Source organism: Saimiri boliviensis, chromosome 3 (assembly GCF_048565385.1).
Source record: "Saimiri boliviensis isolate mSaiBol1 chromosome 3, mSaiBol1.pri, whole genome shotgun sequence".
Lineage (NCBI taxonomy): Eukaryota > Metazoa > Chordata > Mammalia > Primates > Cebidae > Saimiri > Saimiri boliviensis.
In genome coordinates, this window is record NC_133451.1 from 46,904,279 (window position 1) to 46,928,760 (window position 24,482).

A 24,482-nucleotide genomic window follows, 5' to 3' on the forward strand; every position below is an offset into this window, starting at 1 on the left:
GAAAACTAAGCTCTGGAGTATGTCTGATGAGAAAGTTTTTAAAGCTGTGAAACTGTTACATAGATCTGTGTTTTAGAGTGTAAATGGTAAAGTGTTGATAGATTGGAAGTATGAAAGTCTGCTAGGTATGGAGAAAACAGTTAAGATTATTCTAACGGTCCGTACTTGATAAGATGGGGCCTAGACTAGAGCGACGTCAGTGGAAATGAAAAGGAAGGGATGGATTTAAGAAGCATTAGTGAATCAATAGGCTACGTCAATTGAATATCAAGAGAGACAACAGTCAATATTAGCTCGGACATTTTCATTTATTGACTGGAAAAGATGTTACTATTTTGAGGGTTTTTTGAGGGATGTCCATAGGAAGCAGTTTAGAGCTCTGTGATTGGCACTAAGGAGAAAGATTAGAACTAGTAATATTAGAAAATTATGTATGTCCAAAAACCAATAGTTGATTATGGCAAAAGGGCACCAAAAAATTTCCAATAAGAACAAAGTTATCTGATAAACATAGAATTAAATAGTAGGAAGAAGTATTGAGTTGTATCTTGAGAGGCAGCAGTTGATAGAATAACAAAAACATTGTGGGCTATATAAAGTGAAGAAATAGAAGAGCTCATTTTTTACACTATATATACATTTTCAGACCCTCAAATCAACTTCTAGCTTTTGTAATTAAAAAAGTGATATAGAAGAAACTGATGGGAAAGGGAAAAAGTTAAGGGATTAAAGAGTAGGTTAAGCTTAGTGTCTTACAGAAATTGGGATAATTTGGTAACTGTCACTTTGGAGAGAGATCCTGGTTAATGGTTATGGGTTTTTTGTTTTTTAAGGCTGAGTCTCGCTCTGTTGCCCAGGCTGGAGTACACTTGCGCAATCTTGGCTCACTGCAGTTTTTGCCACCCTGGTTCAAGCGATTCTCTTGCCTCCACCTCCTAAGTAGCTGGGATTACAGATGCCCATCACCGTGCCTGGCCAACTTTGGTCTTTTTGGTAGAGACGGGGCTTTGCCATCTTGGCCAGGCTGGTCTCAAACTCCTTACCTCAGGTGATCTGCCTCCCTTGGCCTCCCAGAGTACTGGGATTATAGGCATGAGCCACTGTGCATGGCCTGTTGTGGGTATTTTGAAAGGAACAAATGATGAAATGATTATGAATTAAAATAGGAAAAATTTTGATTCAGCTGATCTTACAACTGATAACCAAATGGTTAGGACCAAGAAAAAATGGAAAATTTTCATTGTTACAGTATTTCAGGAAAAAAATGCCATGCTCTTTTATGAATTCTTCATACTTATTTCCTTGAGTTTCTTTTTTATTGTGTGCCAGGAAGTTTTCTTTGGGGATGAGGAGGCATAAGGGATGATGTGAAATATTCTTATTCCTGTTCTTGAGAAGCTTAGAATCCCATGTGAAGACAGTTATAAAATTATATGCAAATTGCTTATATACATAGAATTACAAATTCTAACAATGGAGGATTAGATTAGGTTTTCTCTAGGACTCAATTCTACTAATAATATTTCTTCTTTCCCCCAAATGTATTTTGTGCTTTCTGACCATCTCAGAATACAGTATACTTCAGGAATCCTCACATACCCGTTCTTACCTTTCTATATAATTCAAAGGAAAAAAGAAATGAATGTCTAGGCTGGTATTCTTAAATATTAACTTTAGTTCTCTAAGCAGAATACAGTATACCTGTCTCTCTTACCTCCTACTCTGGCATGTAACATAAAAATATTGTTAAACTTTGTTTAGCACTTTATGTTGTTGAGGTTAAACAGTTTTAATATACATATATCTTATATATTTATAAATATATAAATGTAGATTATATCTAATTACATATTTAGATTTTTCTCATTCTTACTGGTTCATAATTTCACAAAGTAGGTAAAATATTTTAGTTTTATTATGACTCAAACTAATTTTGGAACCTATAGGAATACTGCAGATAGAAAATTCTCTGAGGTGACAATTTTTTAATCTTTACTGTATTAATAAACCTTCGTTATCCGTGTTTTGTGGATTCAAACTTTATGTTCCTATATCTTTTCCAAGATAATTTATTTGTAGATGCTTTATCAACAGTATGAAAAAGCGTTAATTTTTAAAACCTAAATTATTAAGCTGACAAAAAAATTAAGTTGCTATATTATAGCAGTATGCATTAGAACTATCTGGGATTTGAAGAATATATCATTTGCTAAAAGTATGACGTTTTAGCGAGGAACTAATGTGGTTTCTTTCTTTTTTTTTTTTTTAAGACGAGGTTTCACCATGTTGGTCAGGCTGGTCTTAAACTCCTGACCTGAGGTGATCCACCCACCTAGGCCTCCAAAGTGCTTGGATTACAGGCGTGAGCCACCACGCCTGGCCGGAACTAATGTGGTTTCTATGGATAAGGTCCTGTTTTAGCCATTAAAAAGCAAACCATTCTAAAAGAAATTGCGTGGATTACATACATATGTAATGATTGTATATGTTATATATGTACATACCCATACCCATGTATGTTTTCTATGGACTAAAAACTTCTTGTGTTAGTAATTGCTATCTATATATGCAATTGTAGCTGAAAAGATCTGTGTTAGTATACACAAGACTGTCTTGCAGCTATTGCCACAATTTGCAGAGTCTGGAATAGTTTGAGACTCCAGGTCTTTTGGATGTCTTCTCTCAAAAAGAAGTAACTCAATTTCTGATTGATGCAGTCTAGGTTGGTCTTACTGTAGCTAGTGTTTCCCAGAATTCCCAGGTACTTATGGCTCAGCACTAGGTTTGTTCTTTAAAGACTTAATTATCAACCTCAAGTTTAGTGACACTGCAAGGAATATCAAAATTGTTTTGATTCTCTTAAAATTAAAAAAACCCCTGCCATACTGGAATTGGAATAAAGTGAGTCATGAAATGAAAATGGAAGCTTAATTGCTATTTCAAAAAGTTTGAAATTCACTTCTTTAAAAGCTTTTCTTCAGTTTACTCTGCTTGTTTTGCACTGTTTCTTGAACCATGCTGTTTTGTGTTCTGTCATACGTAACTGTTTATATACATGTATATCCTACCCTGCAACTAACATTGCTTCAGTGCTTGGAAATAGCTCTATTCTAAAACTTTATTGAGTTTGCCTTGCTAATAATTATTAGTATTATTGATAATATTTTTGATATTTCTCTAAAAACCAGAACATATTATATATATTTATATAAATATAGTGTTATATGTCTTTTACTCACCCGATGGGTCAAATATAATAGTGAAATAGCACTATGATCAATCTAGAAATTCAAAAAGACATTATATATTTGAATTGAATATGTTTTTCTTCAATTTAATTGTGATTTTTGGTTGTAATAGTAGGTGGGATTGATTGAAACTTTATATTTTATAGTTGGTGAGGCTTAAGAGAAAAGAGCAGGGAACATTGTGGCTATTAGAATGATTGCTATATTGAAGTCTCTTGTTTGCTTCTGTTTCAAGAGACAGCGTTTCTCTCTGTTGCCCAGGCTGGAGTGCAGTGGCATGGTCATACCTCACTGCAGCCTTGAACTTTTGGGCTCAAGCAGTCCTCCCACCTCAGCCTCCCAAGTAGCTGGGACTACAGGCTCTTGCCACCATGGTTGACTGATGTCTTTTTAAAAACTTTTGTACAGACAGTGTCTCACTGTGTTGCCCAAGTTGATCTTGAACTCCTGGCCTCTGGTGATCCTCCTACCTCAGCCTTTCACAGTATTGGGATTACAGATGTGAGTCACCATGCCTGGCCCTATTACATTCTTTTTTTTTTTTTTTTTTTTTTTGAGACGGAGTTTCGCTCTTGTTACCCAGGCTGGAGTGCAATGGCGCAATCTCGGCTCACCACAACCTCCGCCTCCTGGGTTCAGGCAATTCTCCTGCCTCAGCCTCCTGAGTAGCTGGGATTACAGGCACACGCCACCATGCCCAGCTAATTTTTAGTATTTTTAGTAGAGACGGGGTTTCACCATGTTGACCAGGATGGTCTCGATCTCTTGACCTCGTGATCCACCCGTCTCGGCCTCCCAAAGTGCTGGGATTACAGGCTTGAGCCACCGCGCCCGGCTACATTCTTTAATTTAGGAATCTTTTATATTCTCTTAAGCAATGCTATTAGGCAGTAAAGTATAATATTTAAGAGTACTGCTTCTGGAGCAATTTTGGTTTTGCTATTTAATAGCTGTGCCACTTTGGAAGTAACTTACCTCACTTGTCTCAGTGACCTAATCTGTAAAATGGAGATTATAATAATACCTATTTTATAATTTTGTAATGAAGATTGAAAGAGCTACTATATTTAAAATACTGAAACAATGCCCAACATTTAATGAGCATTTGATACAGTATAAATTATAGTAATTGCTATTACCACATTGACTAAGAAAGCTTATTAAAGCATTGTAAGCAATGTATCCTAATGGTTTAGAATTACTAAATTATATTTGCTTAGGAGTAAAACCAAAGATACTTGTATTTTTAATTTTTATTTTTTGAGACAGAGTTTTGCTCTTGTCGTCCAGGCTGCAGTACAATAGTGCCATCTCAGCTCAGTACCTCCACCTCCCAAGTTCAGGCCATACTCCTGACTCAGCCTCCCAAGTAGCTGGGATTACAGGCACCTGCCATCACGCCCAGAGAATTTTTGTATTTTTAGTAGAGAGGGGTTTCACCATGTTGTCAAGGCTGGTCTTGAACTCCTGACCTCAGGTAATCCACCTGTCTTGGCCTCCCAAAGAGCTGGGATTACAGGTATGAGTCACCTTACCCAGCCCAAAGAGAAAGTAAACCTTTATTAATGAATGTTTTTTTTAGTGATAGAATTATAAAAATGGAAACAAAATTAGTATCAAAGTGGCCACTTTGATCTAATTTACTTTGGTATGCTCCCTTTATCTCTTTTCGTATTGCTTTTTAAAACATAGACATGGTTTTTTATTCACTGTTAATTCAGATCCAAATACTTGAACACGTGTAGTGTCTGTGTTGGGGATTGTGCTTTGGATGTTGTGTCTGTTCTGCATTGAATGTACCTTACTCAGTGAATAGGTGGAGGGGGATGATTTTGAGGTAGTAGAAGTCTGATTATTTTCCTCAGCCTATAAAAAATTTGCATCTAAAGAAATTTATTTCCGTAATACTTTTAGTATAACTTTTATTTTTATCTTAAATTTAAATCTTTTTTTTTTTTTTTTTTTTTTTTGAGACGGAGTTTCGCTCTTGTTACCCAGGCTGGAGTGCAATGGCGTGATCTCGGCTCACCGCAACCTCCGCCTCCCGGGTTCAGGCAATTCTCCTGCCTCAGCCTCCTAAGTAGCTGGGATTACAGGCACATGCCACCATGCCCAGCTAATTTTTTGTATTTTTAGTAGAGATGGGGTTACACCATGTTGACCAGGATGGTCTCGATCTCTTGACCTTGTGATCCACCCACCTCGGCCTCCCAAAGGGCTGGGATTACAGGCTTGAGCCACCGCACCGGGCAAATTTAAATAATTTTTGTCCTTGCCTTCAGTAGCCTACTTTCAGCTGGCTACAATATGAAAAGTGATTACTATGGTTACCACATATTCAGCAAAGTAACTCCTGTCTCCTTTCCTTTCACCATTATTTAATTATTAATGTATGTCTACTATGTGTAGACATACATTAATAACGTGAAGGAAAGTCTAGAGAGACATACACCAAATTTTAAATAATTCTGGGGTGTAATTTTGGTAGAAAAAGGGAGATTACTATTTTTTATATTTGTACACTTCTATATTACTAAAAGTTATTACACTTAAAAATAGTTATATTTGGCCAGGCGCGGTGGCTCAGGCCTATAATCCCAGCACTTTGGGAGGCCGAGGCGGGTGGATCACGAGGTCAAGAGATCGAGACCATCCTGGTCAACATGGTGAAACCCCGTTTCTACTAAAAATACAAAAATTAGCTGGGCATGGTGGCGTGTGCCTGTAATCCCAGCTACTCAGGAGGCTGAGGCAGGAGAATTGCCTGAACCCGGGAGGCGGAGGTTTCGGTGAGCCGAGATCACGCCATTGTACTCCAGCCTGGGTAACGAGCAAAACTCCGTCTCAAAAAAAAAAAAAGTTATATTCTTAGTTGTCTTTAATCACCATGTAATACAGGTATGTGTGACATATGGGCCAAATTACATTTCTCTCAGTATTTAACAGTGTACTTAAATTGTATTTAATGGTGTTTAGTTCCTTTGTAGTGATTGTTCTAAGGAAAAAAATGGGATCTCAAAAGGCCAATTTATTTCTATCAGATTTTAACAGTTTTTTTGAGATGTAATTTGTATATCATAAAATGCACCAGTTTAAAGTGTACTATGGGCTGGGTCCAGTGTCTCATGCTTTTAATTCCAGCACTTTGGGAGGCTGAGGCGGGTGGATTACTTGAGGTTAGGAGTTCAAGACCAGGTTGGCCAATGTGCCAAAACCCAGTCTCTACTAAAAATACAAAAATTATCCAGCAGGCTGGTGTGCATGCCTGTAATTCCAGCTACTCAGGAGCCCGAGGCATGAGACTTGCTTGAACCTGGGAGACGGAGGTTGCAGTGAGCTGAGATCATGTCACTACACTGCAGCCTGGGAGATGAAGTGAGACTGTCTCCAAAACAATTAATAAATAGATAAGAAAGTATACTGTGGTATTCAGTGTTTGGTGGTTTTTAATATATTCACAGAATTGTACAGCCATCACCATAATTTAGTTTTAGAATATTTCCAGCATACCCAAAAGAAACTGTGTACTCATTAGTAGTCATTTCCCATTCCTTCTCTCCACCCCCTCATCCATCCCCAGGCAACCACTGATCAACTTGTCTCAGATTTGCCTATTCTAGACATTCCTTATAAATGGTATCATACAATCTGTGATGTTTTGTGACTGGCTTCTTTTACTTAGCATAATGTTTGAAGTTGATGTTGTAGCATTTTTATTGCCTCCAACACATTTTTTTAAATGTCTCGTTTCAAATTATAAATGCCAACTCAAAAAACTCAAACAGGACAAAAACGAATGAAATATAAAGTAAGTCTCTTATTAGACTGGGGGTAAGGGGGCTGGGCACAGTGGCTCACACCTGTAATGCCAGCACTTCGGGAGGCTGAGGTGGGCAGATCATGAGGTCAGCAGTTCGAGAACAGCCTGGCCAAATACGGTGAAATCCTATCTCTACTAAAAATTCCAAAATTAGCCAGGCGTGGTGGCATGAGCCTATAATCCCAGCTACTTGGGAGGCTGAGACAGTAGAGTCGCTTGAACCCGGGAGGCAAAGGTTGCAGTGAGCCAAGATCACATGACCATACTCCAGGCTGACCGACAGAGTGAGGCTCCATCTCAAAAATAATAATCGGAGTAAGGGGCAGAATTTCCTTTTTGATAGGATGTGTCTAAATGTCTACAAAGATACTTTCTTAAAACATTTTGCATCAATGTTGTACACCTAATTAGTGGGGACACCTAATACAATCTTACTAGAGATATTTCAGGAAAGTTTTCCTGAAGAATTGACATTTAAGCTGATACCCAGTAGAAAATAGAGAAGAGCTGGATGAAGATGAACAAGGGAGGGTGGGGTAAGCAAAAAGTGGAATCAGACTTGTTGCAAGGGGAACAACATGCACAAAAGACCTAGCAAAAGTGTTGGGCTTTCCAGGCATAGAAAATAATTCCATATGGTTGCTATTTAAATTTGTGTGGTGGAGGAAGGTGAGAAATGAAGCTAAAGAAGTACTGTAACAGTGAAATCATTGGTTAGGTCTTAAGGGCTGTAGGGATCATGTTTGGAAAAAACTCCATCCTAAGGGCAGAGGGAAACTGGCACAGAATTTTTAGCAAAAAAATACTAATAAAGTCAGTTTTGTATTTGAGAAAACACTAGCTGCAGTGTACAAGATGAATTTGAAGAGCAGGCAAGACCAGAGATTGTCAAATTAAAAATCTGTTTTTCAAAATTGTTTTATCCATATCCATTCTTTGCCCTTTGCGTTTTTATATAAATTTTAGGATCAACTTGTAAGTTTCGGTTAAAAATGCTTGCTGAGGTTTTCTAGGGATGTATTGATTCTATAGGTCAATTTGGTGCAGTTAACATCTTGAAAGTATTGTGTTTAGATCTATAAACATGATACATCTCTTCATTTGTCTTTCATTTTCTCTCAGCAATATTTTATAGTTTGCAGTGCACATCTTGCTTTTCATTTGTTCAATTTATTCCTGAGTATTTTATTCTTTTTGTTCCTATTGTGAATGAAATTGCTTTATCTATTTCATATTCACGTTGTTTATTGGTAATGGTTAGAAATACAATCGAGTTTTTGCTTATTGATCTTGTGTCTTGTGACCTTGCAGAACACATTTGTTATATTATTTCTTTTTTTTTTTTTTTTTTTTGAGACAGAGTTTCACTCTTGTTACCCAGGCTGGAGTGCAATAGCGCGATCTCCGCTCACCTCAGCCTCTGCCTCCTGGGTTCAGGCAATTCTCCTGCCTCAGCCTCCTGAGTAGCTGGGATTACAGGCACGCGCCACCATGCCCAGCTAATTTTTTTGTATTTTTAGTAGAGACGGGGTTTCACCATGTTGACCAGGATAGTCTCGATCTCTTGACCTTGTGATCCACCCACCTCGGCCTCCCAAAGTGCTGGGATTACAAGCTTGAGCCACCGCGCCCAGCCCCTGTTATATTATTTCTTTTTAAGAGTTCTACAAAGGATATTCTGTATACAATATCAACATGTCTGCGATTAAACATGGTTTTACTACTTTCTTTTCAATCTGGATGTCTTTAGTTTCTTTTTCTTGCTTTATTGTACTGGCTAGACACTCTAGTACAGCATTTAATAAAAGTATGAGAGTATACGTCCCTACCTTGTTCCCAGTCTTAGGAGAAATTGTTTGGTCTTTTACTATTGTCTGTTTTTCTGAAAGACTTTGTGTGAGATTGGCATTATTTCCTTAATATTTGATAGAATTAATAAATGAAAGCACCTGGACTTGAACTTTTCTTTGTGAGAAGGTTTTTAAATTTATTTTTATTTTCATTTATTTTTTGAGACAGAGTCTCACTCTGTCACCCAGGCTAAAGTGCAGTGGCGCAATCTCTGCTCACCACAACCTCTGCTTTCCGGGTTCAAGCGGATTTTCCTGCCTCACCCTCTGGAGTAGCGGAGACTCCAGGCATGTGCCACCACACCTGGCTAATTTCACCGCACATGACCAGTTTTAAAATTTCCGATTCAGTTTATTTTATAAGTCTATTCAGGTTTTCCTTCTTGAGTTTTTAGAGGTTTTTTGTTTTTTTTTTGTTTTGTTTTGTTTTGTTTTGGGTAGATTTTGTTTTATAGGAATTCTTCAGTTTTATCTATTTTGTTGGCATTAGGTTGTTCATAATATTCGCTTATATTCCTTTTAATGTCTCTAGTGTTTGTGGTGATGTTCTCTAATTTATTTATTTTTTGTAAGTTATGTTTTCTTTTTTTCTAGGTCAATCTCGTTTAAAAATTTATAATTTTTGGGGCCGGGCGCGGTGGCTCAAGCCTGTAATCCCAGCACTTTGGGAGGCCGAGGCGGGTGGATCACGAGGTCGAGAGATCGAGACCAACCTGGTCAACATGGTGAAACCCCGTCTCTACTAAAAATACAAAAAATTAGCTGGGCATGGTGGTGCGTGCCTGTAATCCCAGCTACTCAGGAGGCTGAGGCAGGAGAATTGCCTGAACCCAGGAGGCGGAGGTTGCGGTGAGCCGAGATCGCGCCATTGCACTCCAGCCTGGGTAACAAGAGCGAAACTCCGTCTCAAAAAAAAAAAAAAAAAAATTATAATTTTTTTGTCTTCAAAAAAAAACAAAACAAAACAGGCTACGCACGGTGGCTCACACCTATAATCCCAGTACTTTGGGAGGCCGAGGCAGTGAATCACTTGAGATCAGGAGTTTGAGACAAGCCTAGCCAACATGGTGAAACCCTGTCTCTACTAAAAATATAAAAAATTAGCCAGGCGTTGTGGCAGGTTCCTGTAATCCCAGCTATTCCGGAGGCTGAGGCAGCAGAATGCCTTGAACCGGGAAGTGGAGGTCGCAGTGAGCCGAGATCACGCCACTGCACTATAGCCTTTTTTTTTTTTTTTTTTTTTTTTTTTTTTTTTTGAGACGGAGTTTCGCTCTTGTTACCCAGGCTGGAGTGCAATGGCGCGATCTCGGCTCACCGCAACCTCCCTCTCCTGGGTTCAGGCAATTCTCCTGCCTCAGCCTCCTGAGTAGCTGGGATTACAGGCACGCCCCACCATGCCCAGCTAATTTTTTGTATTTTTAATAGAGATGGAGTTTCACCATGTTGACCAGGATGGTCTTGATCTCTTGACCTTGTGATCCGCCCGCCTCGGCCTCCCAAAGTGCTGGAATTACAGGCTTGAGCCACCGCGCCCGGCTGCACTCTAGCCTTCTAATCTGGACGACAGAACAAGACTCTGTCTCAAAAAAAAAAAAAAAAAATCCTTTTACCCTCTGTACTTTTCTGTTTTCTGTTTAGCTGATTTCTACTTTAATCTTCATAATTTCCTTCTTTCTTGCTACTTTGTTTGTATTTTTTGAGATGGAATCTCACTCTGTTCCCCAGGCTGGGGTTCAGTGGCAAGAACCACCTTTTGGGTTCAAGCAATTCTGTCTGCCTCAGCCTCCCAAGTTGCTGGGATTACAGGCGTCTGCCACCATGCTTGGCTAATTTCTCTATTTTTTAATAGAGACAGGGTTTCACTGTGTTGGGCATGCTGCTTTTGAACTCCTGACCTCAGGCCATCCACCCGCCTCGGCCTCCCAGAGTACTAGGATTATAGGCATGAGGCACTGTGCCCAGTCGCCTTTTGGTTTAATTTGCTCTTGTCTAATTTTCCAGCTTAGATTATTGATTTTATGCCTCTTTCCTAATATAAGTATTTGAAATTATGAATTTTTCTCTAAGCACTTTTTTTTTTGAGATGGAGTTTCACTCTTGTTACCAAGGCTGGAGTGCAATGGCACGATCTCGGCTCACCGCAACCTCCCTCTCCTGGGTTCAAGCAGTTCTCCTGCTTCAGCCTCCTGAGTAGCTGGGATTACAGGCATGTGCCACCATGCCCAGCTAATTTTTTGTATTTTTAGTAGAGACGGGGTTTCACCGTGTTGACCAGGATGGTCTGGATCTCTTGACCTCGTGATCCACCCGCCTCGGCCTCCCAAAGTGCTGGGATTACAGGTGTGAGCCACCGCGCCCCGCCTTCTAAGAAATTTTTTAGCATCATCACGTAAATATTGATATGTTGTGTTTTTGTTTTTGTTTTCAGCTCATCAGTAGTTTCTAATTTCCCTTGTGGTACATTATTTGACTTTTATTGATTGATTGATTGATGGAGTCTTGCTCTGTCTCCAGCCTGGAGTGCAGTGGCGCAGTCTCAGCTCATTGCAACCTCCACCTCCTGGGTTCAAGCGTTTCTTCTGCCTCAGCCTCCCGAGTAGCTGGGACCACAGGCACGTGACACCATGCCCCAGCTGATTTTTGTATTTTTAGTAGAGACAGGGTTTCACCATGTTGGCCACGATGGTCTCTATCTCTTGACCTTGTGATCTGCCCACTTTGGCCTCCCAGAGTGATGGGATTACAGGCGTGAGCCATGCGCCAGGCTGACCTTTGTTATTTATAAGTATGCTGTTTAATTATCAAATATTTGGATTTTACTAAATTACTTTCTGTTGCTGATTTTTTTTTTCAATTTTTTTTAAAAAATTGCATTTTAGGTTTTGGGGTATATGTGAAGAACATGCAAGATTGTTGCATAGGTACACATATGCAGTGTGATGTGCTGCCTTCCTCCCCATCACCTATATCTGGCGTTTCTCCACATGCTGTGTCTCTCCAACTCCCCACCCCCCACTGTTCCTCCCCTATTTCCCCCCTACAGACCCCAATGTGTGATGCTCCCTTCCCTGTGTCCATGTGTTCTCATTGTTCAACACCCGCCTATGAGTGAGAACATGCAGTGTTTGATTTTCTGTTCTTGTGTCAGTTTGCTGAGAATGTTGGTTTCCAGGTTCATCCATGTCCCTACAAAGGACACGAACTCATCGTTTTCGATGGCTGCATAGTATTCCATGGTGTGTATGTGCCACATTTTCCCTGTCCAGTCTGTCATCAATGGGCATTTGAGTTGATTCCAGGTCTTTGGTATTGTAAACAGTGCTGCAGTGAACATTCATGTGCATGTGTCCTTATAGTAGAATGATTTATAATCCTTTGGCTATATACCCAATAATGGGATTTCTGGGTCAAATGGAATTTCTATTTCCAGGTCCTTGAGGAATTGCCACACTGTCTTCCACAATGGTTGAACTAATTTACACTCCCACCAACAGTGTCAAAGTGTTCCTATTTCTCCACATCCTCTCCAGTATCTGTTGTCTCCAGATGTAAAGATGTCTCCATCTTTTTTACATCCTTTGTTAGTTGTATTCCCATTTTTTAATGATCGCCATTCTAACTGATGTGAGATGGTATCTCAATGTAGTTTTGATTTGCATTTCTCTAAAGACCAGTGATGATGAGCATTTTTTCATATGTTTGTTACCCTCACGTATGTCGCGTTTTGTAAAGTATCTGTTCATGTCCTTTGCCTACTTTTGAATGGGCTTGTTTGTTTTTTTCTTGTAAATCTGTTTTAGTTCTTTGTAGATTCTGGATGTCAGCCCTTTGTCAGATAGGTAGATGGCAAAATTTTTTCCCATTCTGTTGGTTGCCGATTCACTGTAATGACTGTTTCTTTGGTCATGCAGAAGCTGTGGAGTTTGATTAGGTCCCATTTGTCTATTTAGGCTTTTGTTGCTTGTTGCCAATGCTTTTGGTGTTTTGGTCATGAAGTCCTTGCCTACGCCTGTGTCCTGAATGGTTTTGCCTAGGTCTTCTAGGGTTTTGATGGTGTTAGGTCTTAAGTTTAAGTCTTTAATTCATCTGGAGTTAATTTTAGTGTAAGGTGTCAGGAAGGGGTCCAGTTTCTGCTTTCCGCACGTGGCTAGCCAGTTTTCCCAACACCATTTATTAAACAGGGACTCTTTCCCCATTGCTTGTTTTTGTCATGTTTGTCAACGATTGGATGGTTGTAGATGTGTGGTGTTGCCTCTGAGGCCTCTGTTCTGTTCCATTGGTCTATATCTCTGCTTTGGTACCAGTACCATGCTGTTTTGATTACTGTAGCCTTGTAGTATAGTTTGAAGTCCAGTAGTGTGATGCCCCCTGCTTTGTTTGTTTGTTTGTTTGCTTGCTTGCTTAGAATTGCCTTGGCTATGTGGGTTCTCTTTTGGTTCCATATGAAGTTTAAGGTGGTTTTTTCCAGTTCTGTGAAGGTCATTGGTAGCTTGATGGGAACAGCATTGAATCTGTAAATTATTTTAGGCAGTATGGTCATTCATGATATTGATTCTTCCTAACCATGAACATGGAATGTTTCTCCATCTGTTTGTGTCCTCTCTTATTTTGTTGAGCAGTGGTTTGTAGTTCTCCTTGAAGAGGTTTTTTACATCCTTTGTTAGTTGTATTCCCAGTTAATTTATTCTCTTTGTAGCAATTGTGAATGGCAGCTCGTTCTTGATGTGGCTCTCATTAAGTCTGTTATTGGTGTGTAGGAATGCTTGTGAGTTTTGCACATTGATTTTGTATCCTGAGACTTTGCTGAAGTTGCTTATCAGTTTCAGGAGATTTTGGAAAGAGAATGAACCCCATTGATTTCATTTTGAGTTTTTAGTTATTCTGTAAATTGAGATTTTATTTCACTATTTTTGTTTAAATGAATATGGATTATAAAGAAATGGTCATCTGCCCCATTAGCCTTGATGATCTTGATCAAAACTAAAATAATGCATGTGGGTAACAGACCTAAGGTATAGATAGGGGGAAAGAGATAAATGGTGGAAAAGGTACTGTTGCCACTAAAAGTAGTTTGTCTATTCTAGTTCTGTAGCTATACACTTATTTAAATATTTACAGTGAAACAACATTTTATATTATTGCATTAACTTGATTAATGTAAATGTGAAATTTTTAACTTTTTATTGAAACTTTTCACTATCTAGACATACAGTATCAAAACCTAATTTTGTTTGCTTCATAAATTCCACTTAGTGTCTTAATTTGAAAGTCACCCTGGTTAGAAATCAATAACTATGTGCATTTTTCACATGGAGTCACGCTTGAAGTAAATTAATAACAACTGACATAATCTGGACTAATCTGAGAAAAAAAAAAGTAGAAAATATATGTACATGCCTCCATATTTTCTGTTCACCTTTTCCCTTCTGTATACCTTCCCCATTAGTTTACAAAATGCTGTCTCCTGATTCTTTTCTGAAACTGAAGCAATTTCGTAATTGATTCACATTTAGTTATTTAGGGTTTAAAGTTTTGCTTTTCTCCATCACATTGTCATTTGAAAAGAGGACTACAAATTGGATACTGCTTAACTAAAAGGAATGAGTCCCTAATTGGTAGATGTTTGTATATATGGTGGTAAGGGAAATAGGTTCAGAGCAAGAAATTTAGTTCCTCCTTCTGCTTCCTAGCTAGAGTTAATAATACAGCTATATTAGGGAGTTAGTCAAGTACTGTTGAAAACAGAATAAACAGAAAGACAGGTGTTTTCTCTTAGTCTTAGTAAAAGACATACTTTAGGAATGCCTCATTTGGGTTCACTTAGTAGTTGAAATTTGGATTTATGTTGATTGATTTACTATAATTTTCTGTGCGGTAATTAATATGGGTGATTTAAAATATGCTTCATCACTTTTACTCCCTTCTCCGTAATTTAAATCTATCCAAAAGGATCTCTGTTTTATAACCTTGTGTTTAATAAGGAGTTTTTTTGTTTTTTGTTGTCTTCTTCTAGGCTGTATTCATCACCAAAGAAAAAACTTACACCAATGCAGAAATCGGTTAGTCCATTAGTTTGGTGCAGGCAAGTTTTGGATTACCCAAGTCCTGATGTTGAGTGTGCTAAAAAGTCTCTTATCCACAAACTTGATCAAACTATGTCAGGTATGTCTATAATTTTACTTGTAAATTCATCTCTTTACTTTCTTTAGTCAAAAACAATAAATGTTGAGCCATGTGTTGTTAGGAAGCAATTCTTTGCTTGGAGCGTTTTTCAAATCTCATTGCATACCATCATGAGAGTTTTTCCCATGTGCACATAACCCTGTTCTATCATTTAATAGCTTTTTAAAAAATATTGTTTTTATTTAGCGTCATCCCAAAGAATGATATCCAAGAAATAATGAATTTTACATGATAAACTTTTTTCTAAGACAAGTTAAATAACTATTAAAATGTAAAATGTCTAGTATATAAAGTCATCTCACATTCCACTCTTTGGAGAAACTGATGCAGTAGAAGGATAAAAGCGGTGAACAACAGAGACCTTGTTCTCACTCTAACCCTTAATTGCTCTGTCACTGCATTATTTAACTTCTGTGAGCTCAGTTATCTCATAAGAATAATGAATCTTGAAAGGTAATTTTAAGAGTTGTTACATGAAAGACCCTAGCATGTTTTCTGGCTAACTGTAAGTGCTGAGTGAATATATTTATTTCCCTCATTATGTTTTTCTATTTGGCATTTTAGGTTTAAATTGCTCTTATGCTCTTTTGTTTAATAGCAGTCACAAAGCTGACAAAATGTGTGTGGCTATTTATGACATTTAATGTAGCATGCCAGTGTGGGTAGAAATGTAGGAAAAATAATGTTGACTTCTTCTTGCATTTCTCTCAATCTGTTTTATGACTCTTACTGTTTTATGAAATGCTCAGATAGTAAAGGATAGATGCATGATTAGTTTTGTTTTTGTTTTTCTGCTTTATATTTACTTGGCAGCTATATACTTAAAATTACTTATTTTGGCTTTATTATAGAAAACAGTATGTGCTTTGTGGTTAGATTATAAGCTGAAAATGAACAGAGGAAGCAGAGGGGAGACTAGCTGAACAGTTAATGGCATACAGTAAGGTGAAGTTATTTGGCTGTAAGGGGTAGTGGTTATTATATGCAAATAACTTACGGGATGTTATTACACAGCTTCTGAATCTGGGTCAGTTTTGACACTAAAGTATTACTTTTCCTCCATGAAAAGAAACCCTTTTGTTTGTTTTGTTTTTGTTTTTGAGATAGAGTCTTGCTCCGTCACCTGGGCTGGTGCGATGTTGGCTCACCACAACCTCCACCTCCCAGGTTCAAGCAATTCTACTGTCTCAGCCTTCTGAGTAGCTGGGACTGCAGGAACCCACCACCGTACCCAGGTAATTTTTGTATTTTTAGTAGAGACAGGGTTTCACCATGTTGGCCAGGCTGGTCTCAAACTCCTGATCTCAGGTGATCTGCTTGCCTCAGCCTCCCAGAGTGCTGGAATTACCGGTGTGAGCCACCGTACCTGGCCAAAGGAGCCTTTTTGAAAAAGCAATATCCTTTATGTGATTTAAAAAAATGTTTAGTATGACTATCAGCTTGTTTGTTTGAATTATACCCTGAAGCTTGATTTGTTATATTTATAAGAGATAATTAGAAATATGTAGACAAGCTGGTAGAACATTTAAAATAACTGCAAATTTTCTGACCGATTTCTGACATTAATGTACTTAATGTCACAGAACATTAAGTGTAGAAACCGTCTGACGTGTATTGAGAAATATTCCTACAGAAGGAGCATGATTGAAAGAAAAAAGAAGAATATTCCTAGAGGGCTGGGTGTGGTGGCTCACACCTGTAATCCCAGCACTTTGGGCGAGCTCAGGAGTTCAGGACCAGCCTGGGCAACACAATGAAAACTTGCCTCTACAAAATATATTTAAAAAATAGCCAGGCAAGCTGGGCACAGTGGCTCACGCCTGTAATCCCAGCACTTTGGGAGGCTGAGGTGGGTGGATCACGAGGTCAAGAGATCGAGACCATCCTGGTCAACATGGTGAAACCCCGTCTCTACTAAAAATACAAAAAATTGGCTGGGTGTGGTGCCACACACCTGTAATCCCATCTACTCAGGAGGCTGAGGCAGGAGAATTGCTTGAACCCAGGAGACGGAGGTTGCGGTGAGCCGAGATCGCACCGTTGCACTCCAGCCTGGGTAACAAGAATGAAACTCCGTCTCAAAAATAAAATAAATAAATAAATAGCCAGGCATGGTGGTGTGTGCCTGTGGTCCCAGCTATTCAGGAGACTGGGGCAGGAGGATCCCTTGAGCCCAGGAAGTTGAGGTTGCAGTGAGCCGTGTTTGCACCACTGCATTCCAGCTTGGGTGACAGAGCAAGACCCTGTTGCCAAAAAAAAGCATCCCTAGAAACTGCTTTTCAGTACTCCACCTTAAAAATAATATCATTCATGATTTAATTAGGAATTTTGGTCATTCAACAATATATGTTAGGAATCTGCTGTAATAGGCATTGTTCTCAGCTCTGAAGATATGGCAATGAATATAATAGACCAAAAAATGACTTACTTTTCGGAGCTTATATTCTTATCAGAGGAGTCACATAGTAAACAAATAAATAAAACTCTGGCAAACTTTTTCTGCAAAGAGCCAGATAACAATTTTAGTCTTTGTTGCCCGTAAGATCTCTGTTGCAGTTACTCAGCTTTGCACTTGTAACATGCAAGCAGCCATTGACAATACATAAATGAGCGGGCATGGCTGTGTTCCAGTAAAACTACTTAGAGAAACAGGTAGTGGACTAGATTTGGCCTGAAGGCTGTGTGTGTATATATATATATTTTTTTTACCAACCCCTGGTTTAAAACGTCCTAAGGAGTACGAATTATTAGCAATTGGGACTAGCAGCTTGGACTTGAGGGATAAAAGCAGAGCTGCTGCACCTCAAAAATAGCAATTTTGAGCAAGTGGCTTTTTGCCTTATTGTAAGGAAGGTATTAGTAGGAGTGTGTAAGAAAGGCAGTTACTCTTGAACCATAACTAGGTGTAATTAAGTACTGCATCTGTTTAAGATTGTTTAAATTTTATAGCTGTATTCATAGAACAATAGCTACAACTATAAATACAGTGTATATTTGAAATACAAATATGTTTAAAATTTTTTAAGGAAAAAAAATTTGGCTTTTACAAGTTTGAACTTTGTAGTTGTAAATTCCCCCATTTCCCAGGGAGATTGTTTTTTAAAAAATACACCTTTTTGGAGCTGAAGTACTACAATGCAGCAGAACATTTTCTACTCCTTCACACTCAGCTTCTCTGCAGTGCACTACCACTCATTCATAAAATTTTCTTCACTTCTTACGATACTGTATTGTCTTAATTAACCCTCATTTACCCTCCCTGCTCTTTTCTTTTCAGTCTTCTTTGAAGGTTCTTCCTTTTCTGCCCATTTTAAAAATTGTCATAAAATTATATAATACAGATTTACCCATTTTCACCCTTTAAAAATATATGGTTCTGTCACATTAAGTACATTCATGTTACTGTGCAGCTGTCACTACCATATTCAGATGAACAGAACTTTTAATCATCCTATACTAAACTAAACTTTTTCATCATCACATACTGAAATTCTGTACTCATGTTAACTAATAACTTCCCATTCCCTTTGCTTCCTCTCTGCCTGTCTTTTAAGTTTAGGTTGCCCCACGTCTCTCTTTTGCCTCATGTCTCCCTGTTTTGGTATTTTCATCTGTTTCTATGGTGTCTAGTATCACCTCTATTGAATCACATTCATTCATGCATATATTCAAATAATTTTTAATGCAAATCTCTTAAGTATCAGGCTTTGGGAAAAGGGTGAAGGTGGGGTACATTATGAAGAAATATGGACACTGTCCTGGTACTCATGGAGTTTTCATCTCATAGGGGAAACATAATACAAATAATCTTTATAACTAGTGACGTATAATAAAAGAATAAAGGTATAGTGCTTTGAGAAATAGGAATTTTCCCTTATGAAATGATGTTTGACCTGAAACCTAAAGATTGAGAACAATTGGAGAGAGATCCAAGATGGCTGATCACTAGCAGCTCGGGATTGTAGCTCCCAGTGAAAGCACAAAGAATGAGAGGACGCCACACCTTCACATGAATTCTTGTTGCTCACGCACCAGGAGGTTCCCAGCGGAGGAGCCCCATGGGTCGCCAGCGCGACTCCTGTGACCGGCGAGGCGGTTTTGCCGGTGCCTCGAAGCGTCAGTTCTTGATGCAGAGTCAGAAAAGCACCATCAGTCTTAACGCCGCGGTGCAGTGGGTTGCTCAGGTTTCGGCGCTGAGAATCGATAAGTTGGATGTCCACTCAGAAACCCAATTACAAAGACGGTAAATACAAAGACCACATATGGATAAATCTACAACGAAGGGAAGAAAACAGCCAAAAAAGGCTGAGACTACCCAAGATCAGAATGCCTCTCCCTCAGCAGGGGATCACAGTTCCTCATCAGCAACGAAACAAGGCCTGATGGAGAACCAATGTGTTCCAATTACAGAAGCAGGCTTCAAAATGTGGATAATAAGAAACTTCTGTGAATTAAAAGAACTTGTTCAAACCCAATCTAAAGAAACTAAGCACTTTGAAAAAAGGTTTGACGAAATGTTAACAAGAATACACAATTTAGAGAGGAATATAAGTGAATTGATGGAGCTGAAAAACACAGTACGAGAACTATGTGAAGTATGCACGAGTTTTAACAGCCGAATTGATCAAGCAGAAGAAAGGATATCAGAGGTCGAAGACCAACTCAATGAAATAAAACAAGAAGACAAGATTAGAGAAAAAAGGATAAAAAGGAATGAGCAAAGTCTCCAAGAAATATGGGACTATGTGAAAAGACCTAATCTACGCTTGATAGGTGTACCTGAATGTGACGAAGAGAATGAATCCAAGCTGGAAAATATGCTTCAGGACATTATTCAGGAAAATTTTCCCAACTTAGTAAGGCAGGATAATATACAACTCCAGGTAATACAGAGAACACCACAAAGATATTCCTCAAGAAGAGCAACTCCAAGGCACATAATCGTCAGATTCACCAGGGTTGAAATGAAGGAGAAAATACTAAGGGCAGCCAGAGAGAAAGGTCAGGTTACCCACAAAGGGAAGCCTATCAGACTTACAGCAGATCTCTCAGCAGAAACCCTACAAGCCAGAAGAGAGTGGGGACCAATATTCAACATCCTTAAAGAAAAGAACTTTCAACCAAGAATTTCACATCCAGCCAAACTAAGCTTCATAAGTGAAGGAAAAATAAAGTTTTTTGTGAACAAGCAAGCACTCAGAGATTTCGTCACCACCAGGCCTGCTTTACAAGAGCTTCTGAAAGAACCACTACACATAGAAAGGAACAAACAGTATCAGCCTTTCTAAAAAATACCAAAAAGAGCATCAATATAATGAAGAATTTACATCAACTAATGGGCAAAATAGCCAGCTAATATTAAATGACAGTATTAAACTCACATATATCATTATTAATTCTAAATTTAAATTGACTAAATCCCCCAATCCAAAGTCAGACAGGCAATTTGAATCAAAAACTAAAACCCATCAGTATGCTGCATCCAGACCCATCTCATATTCAAGGATACATAAAGACTCAAAACAAGGGATGGAGAAAGATTTACCAACAAAACAGAGAGCTAAAATATATAAATAAAAAGCAGAAGTTACAATTTTTGCCTCTGATAAAATAGTCGTTAAAGCAACAAAGATCAAAAGAAGCAAAGAAGGACATTATATAATGATAAAAGGATCAATACAACAACAAGAAGAGCTAAAGATCCTAAATATATACGCACCCAATACAGGAATACCCAGACATACAAGACTAATAAAGAGACTTAGACTCCCACACAATAATAGTGGGAGACTTCAACATTAACATTAGACAGATCAATGAGACAGAAAATTAACAACGATATCCAGGACTTAAACTCAGATCTGGAACAAGTAAACGTAATTAACATTTATAGAACTCTCCACTTTAAATACACAAAATATACACTCTTATCAGTACAACATCGTATCAACTTAGAAGTTTAAACGAAATGTTGGTTGGCTCCTTGTTTTTTATTCTCTTCCCTCATTTTCTTTTATGTCTCCATTATTAAGGACAATTATAGGCATACCCATATTTAGACTGCATTCTAGCCCGGGCAATAAGGCAATACCCCCATCCTCTTTCCCTCTTCCTCTTTCTCTTTCTTCCTCTTCTTTATTCTTTTCCTTATTATTAAAAAAAAAAAAAATCTAATCTCCTTTCCTTCTGCCCCACCTTTCCTCCCCGTTCTCTCTTCTTATCTCTAAAAAAAAAAAAAAAAAAAAAAAGAGGCACCTCAAACAGCCCTTTCACACTGCACATTACACACACCTTACCCTGGCTAACAGTCTAAATGTATGAGTGCTAAAGAGAGTGTTATTTCACAGTTTCATTTTTTTAATTAAAAAGCTTAGACTTCCAAGATCACAATTTAATTTTTTTTTTTTTTTTTGAGATGGAGTTTCTCTCTTGTTACCCAGGGTGGAGTGCAATGGCGCAATCTCGGCTCACCGCAACCTCCGCCTCCTGGGTTCGAGCAATTCTCCTGCCTCAGCCTCCTGAGTAGCTGGGATTACAGGCACGTGCCACCATGCCCAGCTAATTTTTTGTATTTTTAGTAGAGACGGGGTTTCACCATGTTGACCGGGATGGTCTCGATCTCTCAACCTCGTGATCCACCCGCCTCGGCCTCCCAAAGTGCTGGCATTACAGGCTTGAGCCACCGCGCCCAGCCCATCGCAGTTTAATTAAGCTTTCATCCTTGGGTAGAAAAAAAAAAAAAAAGATTGAGAACATTTAAGTGTGGTAAGAAAGAGCTGGAATAGGGCATTCCAGGTTAAGAGAAAGGCATGTGCAAAGGCTTCATGTGGGATGAAGCATGACATCTATGAAGAGGTTGCTGGAGAAGAGTAAGGAAGGGAGAGATGTGAGATGAGGCCAGAAAAATACGTAGGAGCCAGACTGTGTAAAGCCTTATAGGCCATGTTAAATATTGTGGACTTTTTTCTTTTCTTTTTTTGAGACAGAGTCTCGCTCTGTTGCCCAGGCTGGAGTATAGTGGCATGACCTTAGCTCACTGCAGCCTCCACTTCTGGGTTCAAGTGATTCTCCTGCCTCAGCCTCCTGAGTAGCTGGGATTACAGGTGCCTGTTACCATGTCAGGCTAATTTGTTTTTGTATTTTTAGTAGAGATGGGGTTTCATCATGTTGTCCAGACTAGTTTCGAACTCCTGAGCTTAAGTTATCCACCGGCCCGGCCAATTGTGGACTTGAAGAACACTAGGAAAATATCGAAGGGTTTTCTACAAGGGTGTAGTGTGTGTGGACAGGAAGGATGACATCAATTTTATTTTGGAAAGGTTATTCTAGTAGTAGTAGTAAGGAAAGTAGGTTGGAGAGGGGCAAAAATGTAGGATGCTTTTGAGGAGGGTTGATTATGATAGCTAGGCTCTGTGTGCTGAAGGGAAAGTGTAGTAGTAAAGATGAAAAGATAGGACAATAAAAAGGACTGAGCCAAATATGAGGAATTGGTGGAAAAGAATATCAGTAGTGATTTCTAAGTTGCCAGCTTCTGCGACAGGATAAATATTGGGATCATTCTGAAAGAGGGACCCTTGGAAGAGAATTAGGTGTTAGTGCGAAGATCATGGGTTGATCTGATAAGTGACTTGGATACATTTGCCATATCCAAGGGGAGAGACATTAAATGGGTGGTGTATATAGGTCTGAAGCTCAGAGGAAAACTTAAGACTCGAAATATAAATAATGAAAAGTATTTAGCATATAGATAATAATTGATGTTGTGAGTATGATTGAGATTCCTTAGGAGAAAGAATATGGCAAGAGAAGATAAAAAGGCTTAGAACTTGAAATGCTAGTGATTAATAACTAAGTAAAAGAGAATAAACTCCAGAGGAGATGGAGGAGGAGGAAAAAGAAAGAATTTAGCAACTGTATTTCTGCACAGGTTGAAAGTTCTAAGATCATACTGCATACCTCATACGAAGTATATGTAAAATTGTTTTGTGTCTTGTCTCATGGTGAATATGCACAAAACTATACATGGTCCAAATTACTAAACTGTCTAAACAGAAAACATATGTTTCTCCTTCCTAAAACCACTACTCTACCAGTAGGCAAGCCAGACATTTCAGTCAGCTGATTTTTTTTAGCAGTCCTTTCCAGTTTTTAGTATCTATCCTTCTCCTCCCCACCCCTCCTTTTTTTTTAAGTCTAGTCAAGTGAAGCAGTGGGAGTGGAGAAGGAACAAAGAAATCTTTAACTGGTTGTGATCAATTAATTGTAAACACCACTGCACTCGGACCAGCCCCCTTTTTTCCCCCTGTCATCATATACTGCCTAGTTCATTCTAGCTTTTTCAACATCAAGATTTCCATCATTTTTTCTCCTTACACTGATCCAGTCATATTACCCTTGGTCAAAATCACTGATAGTTTTATCACTGCTACTAAATAGGTTTCAGACTTCTGAGTGTAGTGTTTCAAGGCCTTCCATGACCTGGCTCTAACTGGTTTTATCTATTTTGTCCCTCCCCTGTTCTTTAACACGCTTACCTGAGCATGCTCTGCATTTCCGAGATACTGCTTTTATTCATCTTATAAACACTCATGAAAGCACAGACCTTCCGTATTTTAGCATCCTATCAAGTTATTACTCATCCTCTCAAGACTGTTTCAGTGCCTCTCCTTCCAAAAAGACTTACCCAGTTTCTCTCAGTTGTATTGAATTACTCCTGACGTTTCCTTTCCATTGTCCTTTGCACCTTTATGTTAGTACTCATTTCATTTTGCCTTGCATCATTGTTGCTGCCTGTGCTACTTGGCAGCAAGCCTCTTAAGAGAGGGAGTACCATATCATATTTCTGTATATATTCTGCAAAGTGTTCTTTCCAATACTTGTAAATATTGAATAAGCCGTGGATATTGGAATATGAAGGAAGAGGCTGGGCACAGTGGCTCACACCTGTAATCCTAGCACTTCGGGAGGCCAGGGCAGGCGGATCATCTGAGCTCAGGATTTCGAGACCAGCCTGGGAAACATGGCAAAACCTTGTCTCTACTTAAAATAAAAAAGGTTAGCCAGGCATAGTGGCACATGCCTGTAATTCCAGCCATTTGGGAGGCTGAGTCATGAGAATCACTTGAGCCCAGGAGGCAGAAATTGCAGCGAGCTGAAATCATACTACTGCGCTCCAGCCTGGGGGACAGCAAGACTTTGTCTAAAAAAAAAAAAAAAAAAATTGAAGGAACAAATAGTATTTTAAGTGTTAATTTTTTTTTTTTTTTTTTTTTGAGATGGAGTTTTGCTCTTATTACCCAGGCTGGAGTGCAATGGCACGATCTCGGCTCACTGCAACCTCTGCCTCCTGGGTTCAGGCAATTCTCCTGCCTCAGCCTCCTG

General features: G+C 38.8%; 1 protein-coding gene across 3 annotated transcripts in view; it reads left to right on the forward strand.

Annotated features, from left to right (window-relative positions):
• The window catches only part of SLAIN2 (SLAIN motif family member 2), an 86,240-nt gene that overhangs the window by 15,947 nt on the left and 45,811 nt on the right, over positions 1–24,482 (forward strand). For all 3 annotated transcript variants that reach the window (XM_010344193.3, XM_003933640.4, XM_074396099.1), the window contains exon 2: positions 14,932–15,080. In XM_010344193.3, coding sequence (XP_010342495.3) covers positions 14,932–15,080 — 149 coding nt within the window. The remainder of the gene's footprint in view (positions 1–14,931; positions 15,081–24,482) is intronic.